The following is a 17910-nucleotide window of genomic DNA, read 5'->3' on the forward strand; positions in this document are numbered from 1 at the left end:
CTCCCTCCGTGACGCAGCGCGGGTGCGCAGACCACACAGTGACGGAAGCAGGAAGTAGGGCGATGGTAACGGAGGTAAACACGGCGGACTCCGGACTCTGAGCGGGACATGATCTGGGGTTCAGCCCGGGATCATGGCGAGGCTCCCGCTACTGCTGCTCTGCCTCGGGCTGCTCTCCGCGCTCTGCGGCTGCGGCTCGGCGGACGGTGAGTTCAGCAGTTCAGGGTTACAGCAGGTTAGCTTTAGCGCGATTAGCGGCTGATCCAGAGAGGACAGTTTAATTAGTCTTACTCACAACACCGTTACCAGTGTTAACAGTGTTACACCAGTAACAGTGATAAACTAACTCGGCGAGACCGCATTCATCAATAACTAAACCCAGCAGCGCAGCTTCCATAACATGCTGTCTACCGAGAGCTACGACGCTCGACTGTTACCAACACTGAAATATACTGCTCTGAAAAAAAGAGACCACTTTAGTTTCTGAATCAGTTTCTCTAATTGTGCTTAATAATGCAAAGAAAGCAAGTTCATATTTATAAAGTTTTAAGAGTAAAGAAATGTATATTTGGTGGAATAACCCTGGTTTTTAATCACAGTTTTCATGTATCTTGTTCTTGTTCTCCTCCACCAGTCTTATACACTGCTTTTGTGCAAAAAATCAAGCAGTTCAGTTTGGTTTGATGGGTTGTGATCATCCATCCTTCTCTTAATTATATTCCAGAGGTTTTTAATTTGATATTATCAAAGAAACCTATATTTTATCAGTGGTCTCTTATTTTTTTAAACAGTGTCTCGGGCCTCGGGCAGTGTAGTCATAACAGTTGGGTGTAATAATTTTGTGTGAGAGTGTTTTTAGAGGTTCATATATCTAGAAACTTTTACTTAGCACCATGTACTAAATCTGGTTGCACCACAAATCTGTATGTTGTGTCTTAACTGCTAACTAGGGCTGCAACTAATGATTATTTTGGTAGTCAATTAATCTGATGATTATTTTTTCAATTAGTCGATTAGTCAACGATTATTTCTGCAATCTCTAAAAATGATAGAAACAACAGAACATGAGATTTAAACTGCATTTAGTACTGGCATTTGGTACAAGTACTGATATTTAGTGATTTAAAATGTAGTGATTTAGCGATTTTGTGATTTAAAATGTAATCTGTTGTGTTTGGGCACATTTGGAAACACAAGTTGAGTGTAAACTGTGTGAGTGAGCTGTTTATCCATCTCCCATTGCACTTCTGTCACCAGCACTTTGTGTAATGTGGTACTGTTACAAATAAATGATTAGTCGACAATGATATTTGTAGTCGACAAATTTAAATAATCGACATTGCAGCCCTACTGCTAACTCATATGCAGTTACCAACTGTCATTTTATATGATGAAATCAAACAGATATCATACTGCTATTGAAATGGATAGTTTTGACCATCACAGATGTTTATATAATGTATAAAACTACAACCAGCTTGTTCAGCTCAAATCAGATGTATTATTTTGGTGAAGAGCTCAGCAAATCAACAAGCTTAACAAGGCGGCTTTACTGTTTGTATGCTGTTTATTCCTGTAGGACCAGCTTAGATAGTCTAAAACCCACTTCCTGGTTGGAATCTGGATTTTTCTGAATGATATAGAAGAGAGAGTGATATTTCATATAAATCAGTTATACTGTAATGAGCAGCAGCTCATAGTAAATTAGTTTAGCAGTAGCAGGGTTACATGGTGTGCATATACTGTATTTTAATGCGTTAATTTTATGTTTGACATTATGTAAATAATTCCCCACAGATGTGACTTATGTGAACAGCTTCTATTCGAAGACCCCTCAGAAGTTGGCCAAGTACAGCTGGTTCGGGAATGTGCGGCTCTACCACTTTAGAGTGCCAGAAAACACAGTGCTTGTGCGGTGGCTGCTCACTGCCATGCGGGGCTCAGGATTTAACTGTGGTGACCAGAACATTGCTGTGTGAGTGAACAGTTCTTAATGTTCAAAACCAGTTCTAAAGGCACTGAGAGAAGTCCAATTATTGGCTTACTGACCAAATGCAATTACTGTATGTTACGCACTATAAGGTGCACTTTTTACCAGAGTTTTAGTTTAGTTCTCCAGCACTGAATATATTAGACAATTTAGGGCTGGTCATGCATTGTCACTGATACCATTCATTAGAACATTTTGTTCTGTTCTAACTCAGGAAAACCACTGATTTTAATTTAGAAGAAAAAACTATAGGAACTGTTGCTTTAAAATCAACATGCTGGGCTTTTCATGCTAATGAGCTCTTTTCACTAAACAAACATCATGGTCATTTTCAAGATCAGCAGAACTTACTGAAGTAAAATATTACTGAAGTCAATAACATAGCTATCCTGACAGGCCTAGGTGATAAGACGATGATAATGTTTTAGTGTGTTTACAATAAATCTACTTCTATATCCAACAGGCATTTCCGAGCTGGGGCACCGCCAGTCATCAATCCCATCCACACAGCCTTTCCCAACTCCACCTCAGTCTCCCTGGCATATAACCTGACCCTGAGTGTAGGTCATGGACAGACCATCAACATCACGCTGTTTAATATGACGAATCCAGTACCTGGAGACTGGTTTCTCGCTGCTCACCTGCCGAAAGATGATGGAAAGATCGAACAGCAGGTATGAACGGTTCTTGTAATGCTTTTCCTGTGAGAACTGGATGTTCTCACAGGAAAACATAGTAGAAAAAAAGACTACTACTAAGAAATACTAGCTTTTGAATGAAGGTGCACTTATATGACTAATGTAAGTGTAGAATAATAAGAGACCATATTCTGTAATTATACAACTGTGCATAAATGACAGGCAATGGGATTTTACCTAATACACCACACCAGAGTCTGAACAACAGCATGTCACACACACATACAGTGTGATACAGCATGATAACGACCCAAAACACACAGCCAGGGCAACTAAAGAGTGGCTCCGTAGGAAACATCTTAAGGTCCTGGAGTGGCCTAGCCAGTCTCCAGACCTGAATCCAATAGAAAATCTTTGGAGGGAGCTTAAAGTCCATGTGGCCCAGCGACAGCCACGAAACCTGAAGGCTCTGGAGGAGATCTGTATGGAGGAGTGGGCCAAAATCCCTGCTGCAGTGTGTGCAAACCTTGTCAAGAACTACAGGAAATGTCTCATCTCTGTAATTGCAAACAAAGGTTTCTGTACCAAATATTAAGTTTCTTTTTCTGGTGTATCAAATACTTATTTCCCACAATAAAATGGAAATTAATTATTTAAAAATCATACAATGTATTTTTCTGGATTTTTGTTTTAGATTCCATCACTCACAGTTGAAGAGTACCTATGATAAAAATTACAGTCTTTCACATGCTTTGCAAGTGGGAAAACCTGAAAAATCAGCAGTGTATCAAATACTTGTTCTCCCCACTGTATATATATATATATATATATATATATATATATATATATATATATATATATATATATATATATATATATATATATATCACTAACATACACTTAAAATAATGCTCTAAATCAGTTACTGAGAGTATTTTAAAGAAGATCCAAAGCTAGAATTAAGAAGGTAACCCACATAATATTTGGGCATTAAAACTGTGGCTAACACAATAATTTTCACTGTAAAGGTATGTGTTTAAGTATTCACTAAATATATAGAAATATCTGTATCAAGTTTCTGTATTAATAAATAAGACTTCGAACACATTTTTTAAAAGCAACGGCTTTTAAAATACAAGTTATCACATTAAAAAGTACAAGTACATATAATAGTTTACAAGCTTAAAATTACCAGGACAATTTTTATTTTGCATGTTTCCAAACCAAAAATAAAAGCAGAGATTCATTTTCAGATCAGGACCAACAGGTTTTACAACATAGTTACCTCCACACAAGGCACTTGTGCCATGAGCTTCCAGCTGCTGAAACACCAGGGTTACTGTCTTCTAAAGTTTTACTTTACCGTGGATGGAAAAACTCTCATTTGTACTCAAAATTAAATTGTTTGGTTGCAGTGTTACAAAATTTTATTTTAGTAGAGGTGAGGCTTTCAACCCTGAGAACACTGGACCTTTTGTTAAACAAAGTAGTGGTAGGGTCAGTGTAGTACAAAAGACTCCTGGTTTAGTTGTTGTTATTTTTAGTCCCTTAAACATCTTGGAAACACATGTCAAGTGTTTAGATTTCTACTGTACTTTCTACTAAAATTCACAGCAATTGATATCGTCTATACTTTCATATACAGTATTCGTGCTTATAAAGCTTGTGTATAAATCTAGCATCATTGTCCATGGTGAGTGTATAGATGTATTTACACCTAATTATTCAGGCAAAAGTTTAGTGTTCAGGTTGTTGTGTTTATTATATTGTTTATATTTGGTCTGGTTAGTTTTGGATTCACACTGCAGTTTAATTTGCAAACTACTTTGTTCCGTCATCAGCTACGGGGGCTGCATCTCAATATACTTGATTTTGGTTGCTTTGTTGGGGGGCATGTGTGTGATGTTGGAATCCTGTCAATTTGGCAAGTTGCCTTTCCAGGTGTTGTGCCATATGTTGTCTCCCTATCAGAATCTGACTCCCTTTAGGTGCATGCATATCATATAGTAGAATGAGTGTGACAGATTACCCTCAGATTCCTGTTATTTATGTTTATAAATAAGGGTTAGTCTACAGCTACAGTAGAGTCAGATTACCTGCTCAACACAGGTTCTTTTTCTGTGTATATTATGTATTAATTGTCTGTTGCAGGGGCTGCCGTCCTGTTCATATTTGTTCCAGCCTCAGATGTATGTAAGGAGAGCAGCCGACACTCCCGTCCTGCAGGCCGACATTCCACTAACTCAGACCGTGACTGCACCTCAGAAACAGGCCCAACTCAAGTATGGTGTTTGTGTTTGTGTGTGTGTGTGTGTGTGTGTAATCTGAATTGTTATTTGTTGATGAATGGATAGTGTACACTCATTCACAAACAAATATATAACTGTATAATAATGTATTAAGGCGTACAGGTTGAGTATGTCATTCTGTTGCACAGATATCTATCAGCTCGGCACATCTAGAGGCTGAAAATTCTTCTTCTTAATCGATCTTCAGGTCTTTCCACAGATTCCAAGTGGTGTTTTAGTCTAGACTTTTTAGACACATACACTGTTCTACATTTAAACCACAAAGTTCAGCTTTGTTTTCAGCTAAGCACAGCACATCTTCCACATGAAAAGGGAACTTCTTATGGCTTGATTTTAAAAATGTCTTTCTTCTTGCCGCTCTTCCATAAATGCCCAATTTAAATTCCATTAAAGTATTTAGGTCTGTGGGTGTATACTCTCTTAAGGCACTGAAGCTAGGCATTCAGTACCGCACACACCTTGTATGAAGTTTTTTCAAAAAACTTCGACAATAGCACCATGGTAATCGCGCCACATGGGCTAGAGGTATAGAACTTCAGGATTGAGATGTGGAGCAGTGGAAGTTCATTCTCTCCATTCAATATATTTAGAATTATTTAGCAGAGTAGCAGGTCAAAATATTCACGGAAGTACAAGACCTGATTTAAAGATGAAACTTTGACATTTAGAAAAATGAAAAACAGAAAAGCGCCTGAAGGGTGAGTTTGACTGCATGGCTATAGAAGAACAACACCATAACCCTGCATTATTTACATTTATTATTGCAGTTTTCTGACTTATATATTTCATTATAAAGGGAATAAAGAAGTATTTGAAATTTACCCAGGTACATGCATGAATTGTGACTTGAGCTGTTACTTAATTTTCAGCAATTAAGAACTGTTTCTGTGTGTACAGAACACCAAATTGCAGACAAAAACCCTCCACTAAAAATATCTAGGTAGATATGAAAGGGTCCTCAGGGCTCAACGTAACCTCTATCTTTAAAGGAACCTTATGTACTAAAATACAGCAAGTGTGCAAAATATATTTCTGTAAAGTTGTTTGTAAACAGCCGTAGCATGAAATCATTATCCAGCACTATTCAGGATCACTTTACCTATCTCAAAAACTCACTGGCTTGGTTATTGTGAAACCTCAGTAAACAAGCTAATTAATGCCTATTTTTTATTATCTTGGTGACTTTTCCTCTAGATCTAATAAACAGCTTTGATCTTCTGTTTTAGGATCTTTGTTCCTGAGTTTGCCTCGAAGTTGAGTGTGTTTATTCACACATGTTCGGTGAAGAGTGCACCGGCGAGCGACTGCGGACTGTCCATCACGCTAGGCTCCACCTCCTTGGGGCAGAGCTCTGTGACTACTGTGAACTGCTCTCTGGAGGAGCCTTGCTCCGCCTCTGTCTCCAGCCCACCGTGGAATACATGGGTGCGAGTGACTGTGGAGATTGGCCAGCCCAATGTCACTGTGACCTTCAGCATATCTGCCAATCACACAGGTCTGATCCCAGAGCTCAGTGATTCCACATTTTTTAACTTATTGACTTGTTAACTTCTAAACTTATTAAAAAAGATGTTCTTCTCTTTCTCTTAAACATCCCTCTTACCTCCTCTTTCCCATATGACTCCGCCTTCATACACACAGTGGGCTGTAAACCTCTGAGTGTCCCTTCAGATTTCAACACCTCCCTTCCCGTTGGCCTGTTCTCACTGAGGTCCTCTTCCAGTAACACGTCTAGCAGCCCCAGCAACACCTCCGTCACCAACAGCCTGCGTGCTGATGTCCCGGACGGAGCCTGCGTCCGAAACCCGTCCGTGTTCAGAGAGGAGCAGGACGTCCTCTCAGTTCGCTTTGCTGTCGCCAGCGGAAACGTGAGTGTGGCGTCTCAGGTACCGACCATGCTGGCTCTAGACATGAGCTCTGCTGCAGACAGTGGAGGGGTACTAGTGGTACAGCTGGACCTCAACATGGTGAGTGTGTGGAGTAATCTGAAAAAGATTATCTTTAATCCTTTAACTGCTCAACTGATAATGCTGAATTACTGTCTTATACTCTTAGGGATACAACAATTATTTAATTTATTTTATTTATTATTACACTTTGTTTTATTAGTCTGATTAGTTTAATTAGTTTGTATAATTTATTTCTAAGAGTTTTTAATGATTCAAATATATTGTTTTGACTTGCAGTACCAAAAAAGTGCCCTCTCATTAATGTTGAAGTGATCTATCAGACTATGAAAGAACACATAAAGAATCATGTAGTAACTTAAAAACAGTGTTAAACAAACCAGAATACATTTAGGAGCTCTTATCTTGAGTCCTGTTAATCTTGCTCATTTCTGGGGTGGTCCTGATGAGAGCCAGTTTCATCATAACATTTTGATGATCTTTGCGACTGACTTGAGGACTTTTCCAAAGTTCTTGACATTTTTCGGATTAATTGACCTTCATTTCTTAAAATATTTTTTTCTTTACTTAGTTGAGTAGTTCTAATATGTATTAGAACATTACTCAAATATTCACTATTCACTGTATACCTGTAGCTCTACCTCTTCACTACTTTACTTTAACTGATGCTCTCAAACACTTTAAGAATTAAAACAAGTTCAGTTAAGTAGCACATAACTGTGAAGTGAAATGAAAATATTTTTTTTTTTTTTTTTTTTTTACATTTTTATAAAATAAATTTCTGAAAAGGGTGATGTGCAAAAGTATTCAGCCCATATACTCTGAACCCCCTAAATAAAATACTGTGCAATCAACTGCCTTAAGAAGTCACTGAATAAGTGAATAGAGTGCAGCTGTGTGTAATAATTTAGGATCAGTATAAATACAGCTGTTCTGTGAAGAACTCAGTTGTTAGAGAACACTAGTGAACAAACATCATCATAAAGAGCAAGGAACTCACCAGACAGCTCAGAGATAAAGTTGTGGAGAAGATTAAAACAGGGTTTTGTTTTAAAAATATATCTCAAGCTTTAAGCATTCCAAGGAGCTCTGTACAATCCATCATCTAAAAATAGAAACAATATTCTACACCTGCAAATGATGGATGGATGGAGTTAAATTTTCCTGGAAGAAAACCTGTTGAAGGCAACAAAAGACTTGAGACTGGGAAGGAGATTCAAGACGATGACTCTAAACATACAGCCAGAGCTACAGTGGAGCTATAATGATTTAGATCAGAGAATATTCATGTGTTAGAATGATCCAGTTAAAGTCCTAAAGACCTAAATCTCATTGATCTTCTGTGGAGAGACATGAAAACTGCTGTTCACAGACCAACACTCTCCATCCAACCTGACTGATCTTCAGCTGTTTTAAAAAGAAGCATGGAGGAAAAATCTATACAGTCTCTAGATAAACAAAGCTGGTAGAGACAAACCCCAAAGCACTTACAGTTGTAATCACAGTGAATGGTGGCTGTACTAAGTGTTGATATGGGGGGGGATGTATATTTTTGCACATCACACTTTTCAGATTTTTATTTGAGAAACATTTAGAAAACCATATATAATTTTTTTGGGGTTGTAAGATGAAAAAATGTCATACAAACCACCAGTAACACCAGTAATCTGCCCAATTAGATCTGGCCTCAAGCCTCACAAACTTTGCCAGTGTAGGAGCATGCATGTTTAATGTAACCGTTCTGTATTATAGACTTCTCTGATTGGTGCGTTTGGCAGTGTTCGAGCATGCCTCACACCGTTCACGCCGGTACTTCAGCTGAACACCAGCCTGTCCTGTGAAACGGGTGAGTTACCTAACTGAAGTGTATGCAGTGTTGTGCAGTACATGCAGTTGTTTGTAGCAGGTAAAAATGCAGATTAAACTGTGTTTGTGTGCAGCATTCATGAAGGGCTACTCACTCGGTGTGAGCAGCAATGAGACCAAGGCTTTGCTGAGGATTCCCTTTCCTGAAGCAGCATTTTGGTACCTCAGTTTGCAGACCATTTGCAACAGCAGGTAGGTCCACATTCCCATGTCTAATTTTGTTGTTTATTACTTTAAATTTGTGTCACTAAGGAGCCCAAACCCCTGCTTTCCTCCAGTCCAGTCGAGGTGGTGCTAGGAAGCCTAAATTGAGGTAACTACCAGTTCTGTTAGTGGTCTGTTGTTCACACCAGAGGCTTAACATGTCTCAGAGGAATGTACGAAAAACAATTCAGTGAAGTGTAAATGAGAAATCACACAACAGCTGAAAGAAAACAGGTTATGTGGTCTATAGTAAATTAACATGGTTTACTAATGATAGTTTTATTTCTTCTTAATAAGTGTCTTATTTATTTTTTCGCCTACTGGTACATTACAAGTCCATCCATAACTGCTGGTCTAACAAGCACAGTTCTGCCATTAGCCAGTGAGTGGAGCAGGTTTTTCGTGAACTGCTTTTAACTGGTTTCTCTCTGCTATTTTTATCGTCCCGGGATGGTGGGACGGTGTTGGTCTCGAGCCCTGCGTTTATGATTAAATTGCACCACCACAACAGCTTAGACCCACTGAAGCACCAATGTTTTCTGTAGGTTTTTTTTTTTTGCAGCAGCTGCTGCGGGCCCACACTGCAGTGTACAACAGGCTTTAAATTACATTGGGGATGTTCGTAAAAATGATAAAACAGTGGATGCAATACTTTAGCAGTGACTGGTAAACGCTACAAAATATATAAACAGAAACACTGAGCATGAACACCTGAAGGTGTTTTGTGGTGTCTAGTACCACATCATTAACAGCAGTTCGTCTGTATCCTGTGAGCTGCAAGTTTGTGCCTTCATAAATTACATGAGTAAGTCTGGCTGACCTTGCTTTTTGGTTGCTGCCTCATTGGTTGTTCTACATGGAAGAATGTTTGGTAGATACTGACCACTGTATAGAAGTAACATGACTAAAGACCTGCCTGATTGTTTTGAAGATGTTCTGCCCCTGTTGTCTGAGCATTAGGGGTGGGAAACACAGGACCTTTCACAATACCATATTATCATGATACATTGCCCATGTTAAGGATGATCACAACACATCTTTCTATGACCTTTTATATGATACTCAATATATTGCAAATTATCTAGGATACTACACACCACTTTTGTTACTAAAGAAGATAAATAAAAAACAATACCAGGAATAAGGGATTTACTTCAGTGTTAGTCTCACAGAATTTCACAACCGATATTCTGTACAGCAGGTTCACCCAATTCATTTGTATATATATTTGTATATACATTGTATACAGTAATGAATAATAAATGTCAGTAGTTGTAATGTTTTGGCTGTTCAGATGTTTTGGAGTGTTTTATTAGTTCATCTCAACACAGAAATGTTTTTAAATAAACATGTTTATCAAGCTCTTGAACACACTCCTGTAACCAGTTTGGTAGAATTTCTGAGATGCTTCTGATAAAGAGCATTAACCTGATACGTCTGTTGTTTTGTTATATTTTTAATCTTGCTCCTCCGGTGTAGATGAAGGTAATTCTCAGAAAAGGCTCTGGACTGGAACATTCTCTTTTAGTTAAAAAAAAAATTAAGGCACTAAAAACATGCATGCATTTGGTTCCATATCAAACTATTTTTGTTGAAGAGATGTACAGTTTTTCTGTTATTTATTGTGTTCTTCACACTCACTTCTGGGTAGAGTCTTTATACTCATACAATAACTATAGAAAAACATGGGTGCCATGTAGGCCTGTTGTGATAATTATGTTAGCGACTTATCGTACAAGCATTTTTTTAACCGTGATCATTTTTGCAGATGTCGATAACGGCCATTGGGTTTCACAAGTTTATTTACATAAGAACAAACTGCGGCTAGATTTCAGCGAGTCACGCTGTGCTGCTCTCTCACCGCCCCTCGACGAATCTGTCAGACAGCGGCATCTATTGGTCAGAAAATCTGTGTAGTGCTCGCAGAGCTTATGCACCAGTGACGGTGCCTACACACACACACACACATACAGCGGAGACTGTGTGTGTGTGTGTGTGTGGAGATGTGTTCACTGGCGAATAGGACTTTCTCAAAACTAAACCACTCCAGTCGGAACATTTAGAGTAGTCCAGTCTGTTTTAAAGCTTCACGGCTCCCCTGTTGGAGTATTTTGTCATTGAGCCAAATGAGCGAGGAGAACCCATCAACACAAATGAGTTACTAACATAATGTTAGGAATTTGTCTGACATACTAATTTGTGATTTATAGCATATACAGTCATATGAAAAAGTTTGTGCACCCCTATTAATCTTAATCATTTTTAGTTGTAAATATTTGGGTGTTTGCAACAGCCATTTCAGTTTGATATATCTAATAACTGATGGACACAGTAATATTTCAGGATTGAAATGAGGTTTATTGTACTAACAGAAAATGTGCAATATGCATTAAACCAAAATTTGACCGGTGCAAAAGTATGGGCACCCTTATCATTTTATTGATTTGAATACTCCTAACTACTTTTTACTGACTTACTGAAGCACTAAATTCGTTTGGTAACCTCATTGAGCTTTGAACTTCATAGCCAGGTGTATCCAATCATGAGAAAAGGTATTTAAGGTATTTATCTCTGAGACAACTTTTTGTATCCTTCCCCTGAACAACTATGTTGAACAATCTTTGTTTTTAGATCATTTGAGAGTTGTTTTGATGAGCCCATGATGCCACCCTTCAGAGGAGATTCAAATAGGAGAACAACTTGCAATTGACCACCTTAAATACCTTTTCTCATGATTGGATACACCTGGCTATGAAGTTCAAAGCTCAATGAGGTTACCAAACCAATTTTGTGCTTCAGTAAGTCAGTAAAAAGTAGTTAGGAGTATTCAAATCAATAAAATGATAAGGGGGCCCATACTTTTGCACCGGTCAAATTTTGGTTTAATGCATATTGCACATTTTCTGTTAGTACAATAAACCTCATTTCAATCCTGAAATATTACTGTGTCCATCAGTTATTAGATATATCAAACTGAAATGGCTGTAAACACCCAAATATTTACAACTAAAAATGATTAAGATTAATAGGGGTGCCCAAACTTTTTCATATGACTGTATATATATGATCAGATCTGTGTTTTGTACAGAGTTAAAAAGTTGATTCAATGTAAATGTTACTTTAATCTATTTGGTTACTTTGTCATCCTTTTGCACTTTTTGTTAACAGATAATTTATTTTGTTAAAAAGATCTGTCAGATATTTAGTGCAGTTTTCTCAGAACTCTCCTTCTACAGCATCCACCTAAATGACCACAATAACTTTCTATGAATAATCACAATTAATCAGTTATTAATAAATAATAATATTTCTTATTTTTTCAGACATAAGCTTTTAATATCAGATATTTAAAGGTAAATAAAAGAATCAATGTAAATTGGCAAAATGTATTTATATCAGTGGCTTAAAAAAACAGGAGAAAATCATAAATAAAAAGAAATCTGACTGAATTCTGAACTCAATTGCAATGCGTTTACATCATCACCAGTATCTGTAAAAGGAGTGATTTACAGGAAGAAGTTGCCCAATTGCTAAACTTGTGTTTTTGATTAGTTGTGGGCGTGAATGCATGAGCACTGTCAGCACTAGTATTAAACATTATTTAGACATTATATAAAGCATTTAAGGGTTTTAATAAATTAATGCTGTAGAAAGAAACCATATATTAAACAGTGCATCAGACAACCGCTGTAATAAACTACCTCCTGATACACATGAGAAACACATGGGACAGTGGTGATCTCTTGTGTTCGTGTGCTGTTTGTTTTCAGTGTGGGTTGTGGCAACACCTCGGCCGTGGTGAGCGTGTCTGTGAGCGTGAGCGCGTGCGTGGACGACTGTGGATCATACGGAGAGTGCAGGCTGCTGCGTACTCACGGCTACCTTTATGCTGCGTGTGTGTGTAAAGCAGGTGAGATACACATATTTACATATTGTATATTTTTTATTGTTAGTGAACATTAATTCTGTGACTCGGAATAAAACAACCAAACAAGCAAAGTTTTAGTTTAAGATTTATTTTCAACTATGTTTAAGTTTTATATAAACTTGCCCCCTCTCACTTCATGTTTTTTATTTGTTTTTATTAGTATCTACATTGTACAATACTGTAACAAGCCAGTGACTTCCAATACTGTAACAACAGCCTGTAAAATACAGATTAAAATACAGAACTGAATAGTAAAAGTATTATTCCTAAGTGCTGCACATTGTTCAGTTCTGATCTGCTGCTAAACTGCTGTTTCTCTGTTTGGGTTTTAATTTTGAGTGATTGAGATTTTCAGATTATCTTATCAATTATAAGACAATAAATAGTTTGAAATTCTAGGGCACTGTTTTGGTTTGAGGTATCTACACAATACTAATCGGTAATTGTTGATCAAAAGTAACAAGTAAAAAAGTAACAAGTAAAACAAGCAAATAAAGTTTTAGCCGATGTTTTATTTGTATTATAGTTCTTTACTGTTAACTGCTGTGTTGACAGGTTGGCTGGGGTGGAGTTGTTCGGATGGATCGGCTGCCCTGACGTTCTCTCGGCAGCTGGCTGCGGCTCTGCTGCTCACGCTCAGCAACCTGCTCTTCATCCCACCCACTGCAGTGGCCCTGTACCGCGGATACCATGTTGAGGCTGCAGTCTACTTCTTCACCATGTTCTTCTCCACGGTGTGTATATATGTACCAGACAGTGAGATCTTTCAGTTTCAGATTCAGACAGGATTACCAATTTGATGTCTGCTTTTCTGCTTGAAGTTATTCCCTGATGTATAGTAAATAACTTTGTTTGGGGTCTATTGAAAGTCTATTGAACTGTTATTTTAACTTATTATAGACATTCTGATTTTTATTGTATGTAGAACCTGACTGATAGTCTGCAGCCGTACAGCATAGCATACTCTAGCCTAACATTGGCTTAACTTAGAACTAGAAACATTACTGAAAAGTGTTGCTGTCTTGCCTGGGGTTCGCTAAATGTCCTGTTGGCATGATGGGAGATAGCGCTGAGCGATAAAACAATATCGATAGTTATCAAGGAAACTATATATCGCAATAAATATAATAAGCCAGACGATAAGTTTCGATAAACTTTATTTTCTATTTCCTGTGTAAGTAGCGCTGCGAACAGGTGCAGCACTTGATCAGGCAGCCTGCTCAGCAAATATAAAATAGAAAAACAGTAAAACATATGTAATACATACTTTTTATGCGACCAAAATTTATTAGACTAAAACTAGACTAAAATGTAAATGTAAACTATTATACATTTTAGTCAAAAGACTAAGACTAAACTGTATCAAAATCACCTGTTAAATGAACACTGTGATATACTATTGTATTTTGCTTTATGTAGTTGCCTGCGGACCTGTGTGGATGTATAATAACTTTTAAAATTAATTTAAAAGCTGTCTGAGCACCTTTTACCCACCTGGAAAGATGTGGACATCCTAGTGTCTGTCCACAAGACTCTGAGCTGCTAGTGATTTTGGCCATAACTCCCTTATTCTGTCACTTATAAGTAAAAATAAACCTTTAAGTGTAGCAGAAAGTGAGTTGATTTATATCATGATACATATTGATATTGGCTGATCGTGATATTGTGATAAGATTTTTTTCCATATCGCCCAGCCCTAATGAGAGATTTCTGTTGGTCTGCTTTAAATCTATCCTGTGTGTTGGATCGCCTGTTTTCCAAATGTTTTGAACTCACGTTTGAACTCTTGATTATAACTTACATTGCCAATGCCAGTATTGCCTTCTGTCTATTCCAAAAACAAATTGTCATTTTAGCCATTTTAGCTATCCTAATAGCAGGTTATAAAAGTGTAACAGATCACAACTCTCACAAATTGGACAATGTCACAGATTTTGAGTCACGGATCGAATTGTTGTTAGATCAGAAATTTTTATTTTTGTTTGTATTACAACAATAAGAAGCCTGTACGGACTGGGATACAGGTCTCTAACTGCTTATTTTGATATCTGCACCAGATTTCTGCCTGTGTCTCTTGCATGGAGAGTGTGTGTCTGTAGTACCGGACTTCACGAACTCTGCTATTAGCAGTCAGTCACGTAGCTTTCTGCTGCCCTGGAGGTCCAGCCCTCTGTGATTTGGGAACAGAAGAAGCCTTAAATGATCTGTTGACTGTAAAGATCTTTTCCTGTTCATAAAGATCTGACATGATTTTTGTACTGAAGTGTGTATGCGAGGGGATTTTGTATAAAAAAAGCCCCATATTTATTACTACTAAAGATGTGTAAAATTACAATTAAACTGAAATGTGCTTCTACATATGATATATTTGATCATAGTAGAAACTTAATGTCCTGTTTGTTAAACAACTTGAATGCTCTCAACTGTGTGTCTGTAGTTCTATCATGCATGTGACCAGCCTGGAGTGACAGTGATGTGCATTATGGACTACGACACACTCCAGTTCTGTGACTTCCTGGGCTCTGTGGTGGCGGTGTGGGTGACCATTGTCTGCATGGCGCGTCTGGAGGAGCCAGTAAAATATGTAAGTGCAGTGCTGTCTCTTCTACAACTACTGAGGGCTTCAGATAATAACACTGTACACACCATGCCAGTGCAGGTCAGGGGACAGGAACTAGTATTGTGTTCCATGACTTTTGCCAAGTTTTATAGAAGCCAAAGAAATTTGCACTGACCAGTGGGATATGACAGTTGAGTCTCCTGCAAAGTATGTGTATGTGATTTATGCCTGGGTTACTTGTCTGATTCTGATTCTAGATCATTCTAACCAGATGCCGATGCTCATGATTACCACCCACTGCCCTGTCCTCTGTGGGTGGTAATGCCTCTATGACGTATTCCCAATACTTGTGGTTCTGTGGATCAAAGAACAGTTAAAATCCACACATCCAACTGAAACCCACTATCAGGCCTGGCTTCAACTTTACTCACCTCACATGTTAAATGCACAGAAATGCACACCTTACTACCTGAACAGGTGTGGGTGTTCTAAGCTGTCCCCTGGGGTAACACTTCACAATCAGTATACATACGTCTGTTCCATTACTTTTGGCATGTCAGTGTACATTTGGTTACACAGTAAGAATCAGACTGCCTGCTGGTGTTCCTGTTTAGCATCATTTGATTGTAATAAGAGGTCTCTCTTTTTTCTAGGTGTTCTTCATGGCTGGGACTCTCTTCATTGCAATGGCAATGCAACTGGACCGTCGAGGCCTGTGGAATCTACTAGGCCCTGTGCTGTTCGCTTTGGTCATTATGGTAACTGCCTGGGTATGTACAGTGTGTTTATCTGAGGATTAAATCAGACATTGTTATAGCTTTTCCAGGTCCTTAAAGGACACCATGGTAGAGGAGTAAGATATAGACAGAAATGATACCTGGATATCTTAATATGAATGTGTAGTTTTATGTGTGCAGTCACTGTGGACTAGGGTTGCAGCGGTAACCGGTTTCACGGTATACCATGGTATTAAAATGCGCGGTTATCATACCGTGTGTGTTTGCTTATTACCGGTAAAACGCAAGCCAGCGGAGAAACTCACCCGCGCATGCGCAACTCTGCTCCGCTTCAGCTGCTCAGCACACAGCGGTGAGAACGGCAGAAAGTGCATCAGACTAAACAAATCTCCGTCCGCCTAAAAAAAGGCTAAACTAAAATCAGCAGTGTGGGACTATTTCGGATACCCGCCGAACGCACCCGAGGATGGTTATCCAATTTGTAATAAGCTAAAGGTGGAAATACGTCAAACCTGTTCTCCCATCTCCGAGGACACCACCCCGCTGTGCAGCGCAAAGTATGTGTTTAGTTTATAATTTTAATCTGAACATAAATAAAATCTCTTTGTAGTCGTGCACAGCCCATGCGGTAAGCTCCCGCAAAAGCGCTGAGTTATCCGAAATTTGGGCACGCAGGTACAGGCGTGAAGTGCGTGCTACGATGGATTCACGTGTCCGTGTAAAGGTCCTGGCCGGACTGGATGTGAAAGACGCCATTCATTTACATGCGTTCATTTTCACATTCTGACGTGCCTGTTTTTCATATGTTAAAACCAGACTCTGTGTGAAAGCCTTAAAATAGAAATCTCTATTGTGAGGATCATGTCAGAAATAAATCCCCTCTTTCTGCAGTATCTGCTTATATACCAACTCGGCAGTAAAACGGACGTTTACAACAGTTGTTGATCAGACACTGACCCAGGCTCAGTTTATCAGATATTAAATAATTTAAACTTAAATAATTGTACTGAATATTTTAAATACAGGATCTTTACTTCTTAGAGGACATGTAATGTGTGTAACGTGTGTGTGTGTATGTGTGTGTATATATATATATATATATATATATATATATATATATATATATATATATATATATATATATATATATATATAATATATATTTTTTTTTTTTTTTTTTTTTTTTTTATACACTCTTAATGCCCTTAAGAGTAGTGGAAAAACTGATTTCCTTCACCTGATTGTGTACAGCTTATTTTTTTTAAGGAGACATTATCTATATAATTGTTCCAGGTTTCTACAATTAATAATATATGTAACAAACTGTGATACTGTGATAACCGTGGTACCGTGGTATTTTCTGAGACGGTAACATACCGTAAAAATCTCATACCGTTGCAACCCTACTGAAGCATCTCAGCCTCTCAGGGTCACGTTCTCCTCACAGCTCTCACTGTTGATGAAAAAACTCTGACCTTCATTATTTAAAAAAAAAAAAGAAAAGGACAAACAACCTCCAAAGCCTTGTGTCATTGTGACCGTTAAAAAAAGCAAAGTTCATAAAGCCTCTACATCCATGATTTAGCTGGTTCAAATGATTGTAATAAGCTTTTTATATTAACAATACCATACAATCACATCACATGAACCTTGTATGATGTTTTCATTTGGCATGGATTTGTCATTTACACATTTTATAAGCCATGCCACGCGTCTAGTTTGTTACTAAACCAGATTATTTCCAACAACCTACACAAAAGGTTCCTTGAAG

General features: G+C 38.0%; 1 protein-coding gene and 1 long non-coding RNA gene across 2 annotated transcripts in view; one reads left to right on the plus strand and one right to left on the minus strand.

Moving 5' to 3' along the window:
* The window catches only part of pgap6 (post-glycosylphosphatidylinositol attachment to proteins 6), a 21949-nt gene continuing 4039 nt past the window's right edge, over window positions 1-17910 (plus strand). The window contains exons 1-12 of the mRNA XM_007240946.4: window positions 1-206; window positions 1798-1975; window positions 2454-2664; window positions 4780-4910; window positions 6164-6432; window positions 6579-6904; window positions 8597-8690; window positions 8785-8902; window positions 12685-12824; window positions 13398-13576; window positions 15280-15426; window positions 16056-16172. Coding sequence (XP_007241008.2) covers window positions 134-206; window positions 1798-1975; window positions 2454-2664; window positions 4780-4910; window positions 6164-6432; window positions 6579-6904; window positions 8597-8690; window positions 8785-8902; window positions 12685-12824; window positions 13398-13576; window positions 15280-15426; window positions 16056-16172 — 1983 coding nt within the window. The 5' untranslated portion in view covers window positions 1-133. The remainder of the gene's footprint in view (window positions 207-1797; window positions 1976-2453; window positions 2665-4779; window positions 4911-6163; window positions 6433-6578; window positions 6905-8596; window positions 8691-8784; window positions 8903-12684; window positions 12825-13397; window positions 13577-15279; window positions 15427-16055; window positions 16173-17910) is intronic.
* Window positions 6834-17910, minus strand: part of LOC103038854 (uncharacterized) — a 22348-nt gene continuing 11271 nt past the window's right edge. The window contains exon 7 of the long non-coding RNA XR_007428059.1: window positions 6834-6922. This is a non-coding gene — a long non-coding RNA (uncharacterized LOC103038854). The remainder of the gene's footprint in view (window positions 6923-17910) is intronic.

Source organism: Astyanax mexicanus, chromosome 21, assembly GCF_023375975.1.
Source record: "Astyanax mexicanus isolate ESR-SI-001 chromosome 21, AstMex3_surface, whole genome shotgun sequence".
Classification (NCBI taxonomy): Eukaryota; Metazoa; Chordata; class Actinopteri; order Characiformes; family Acestrorhamphidae; genus Astyanax; species Astyanax mexicanus.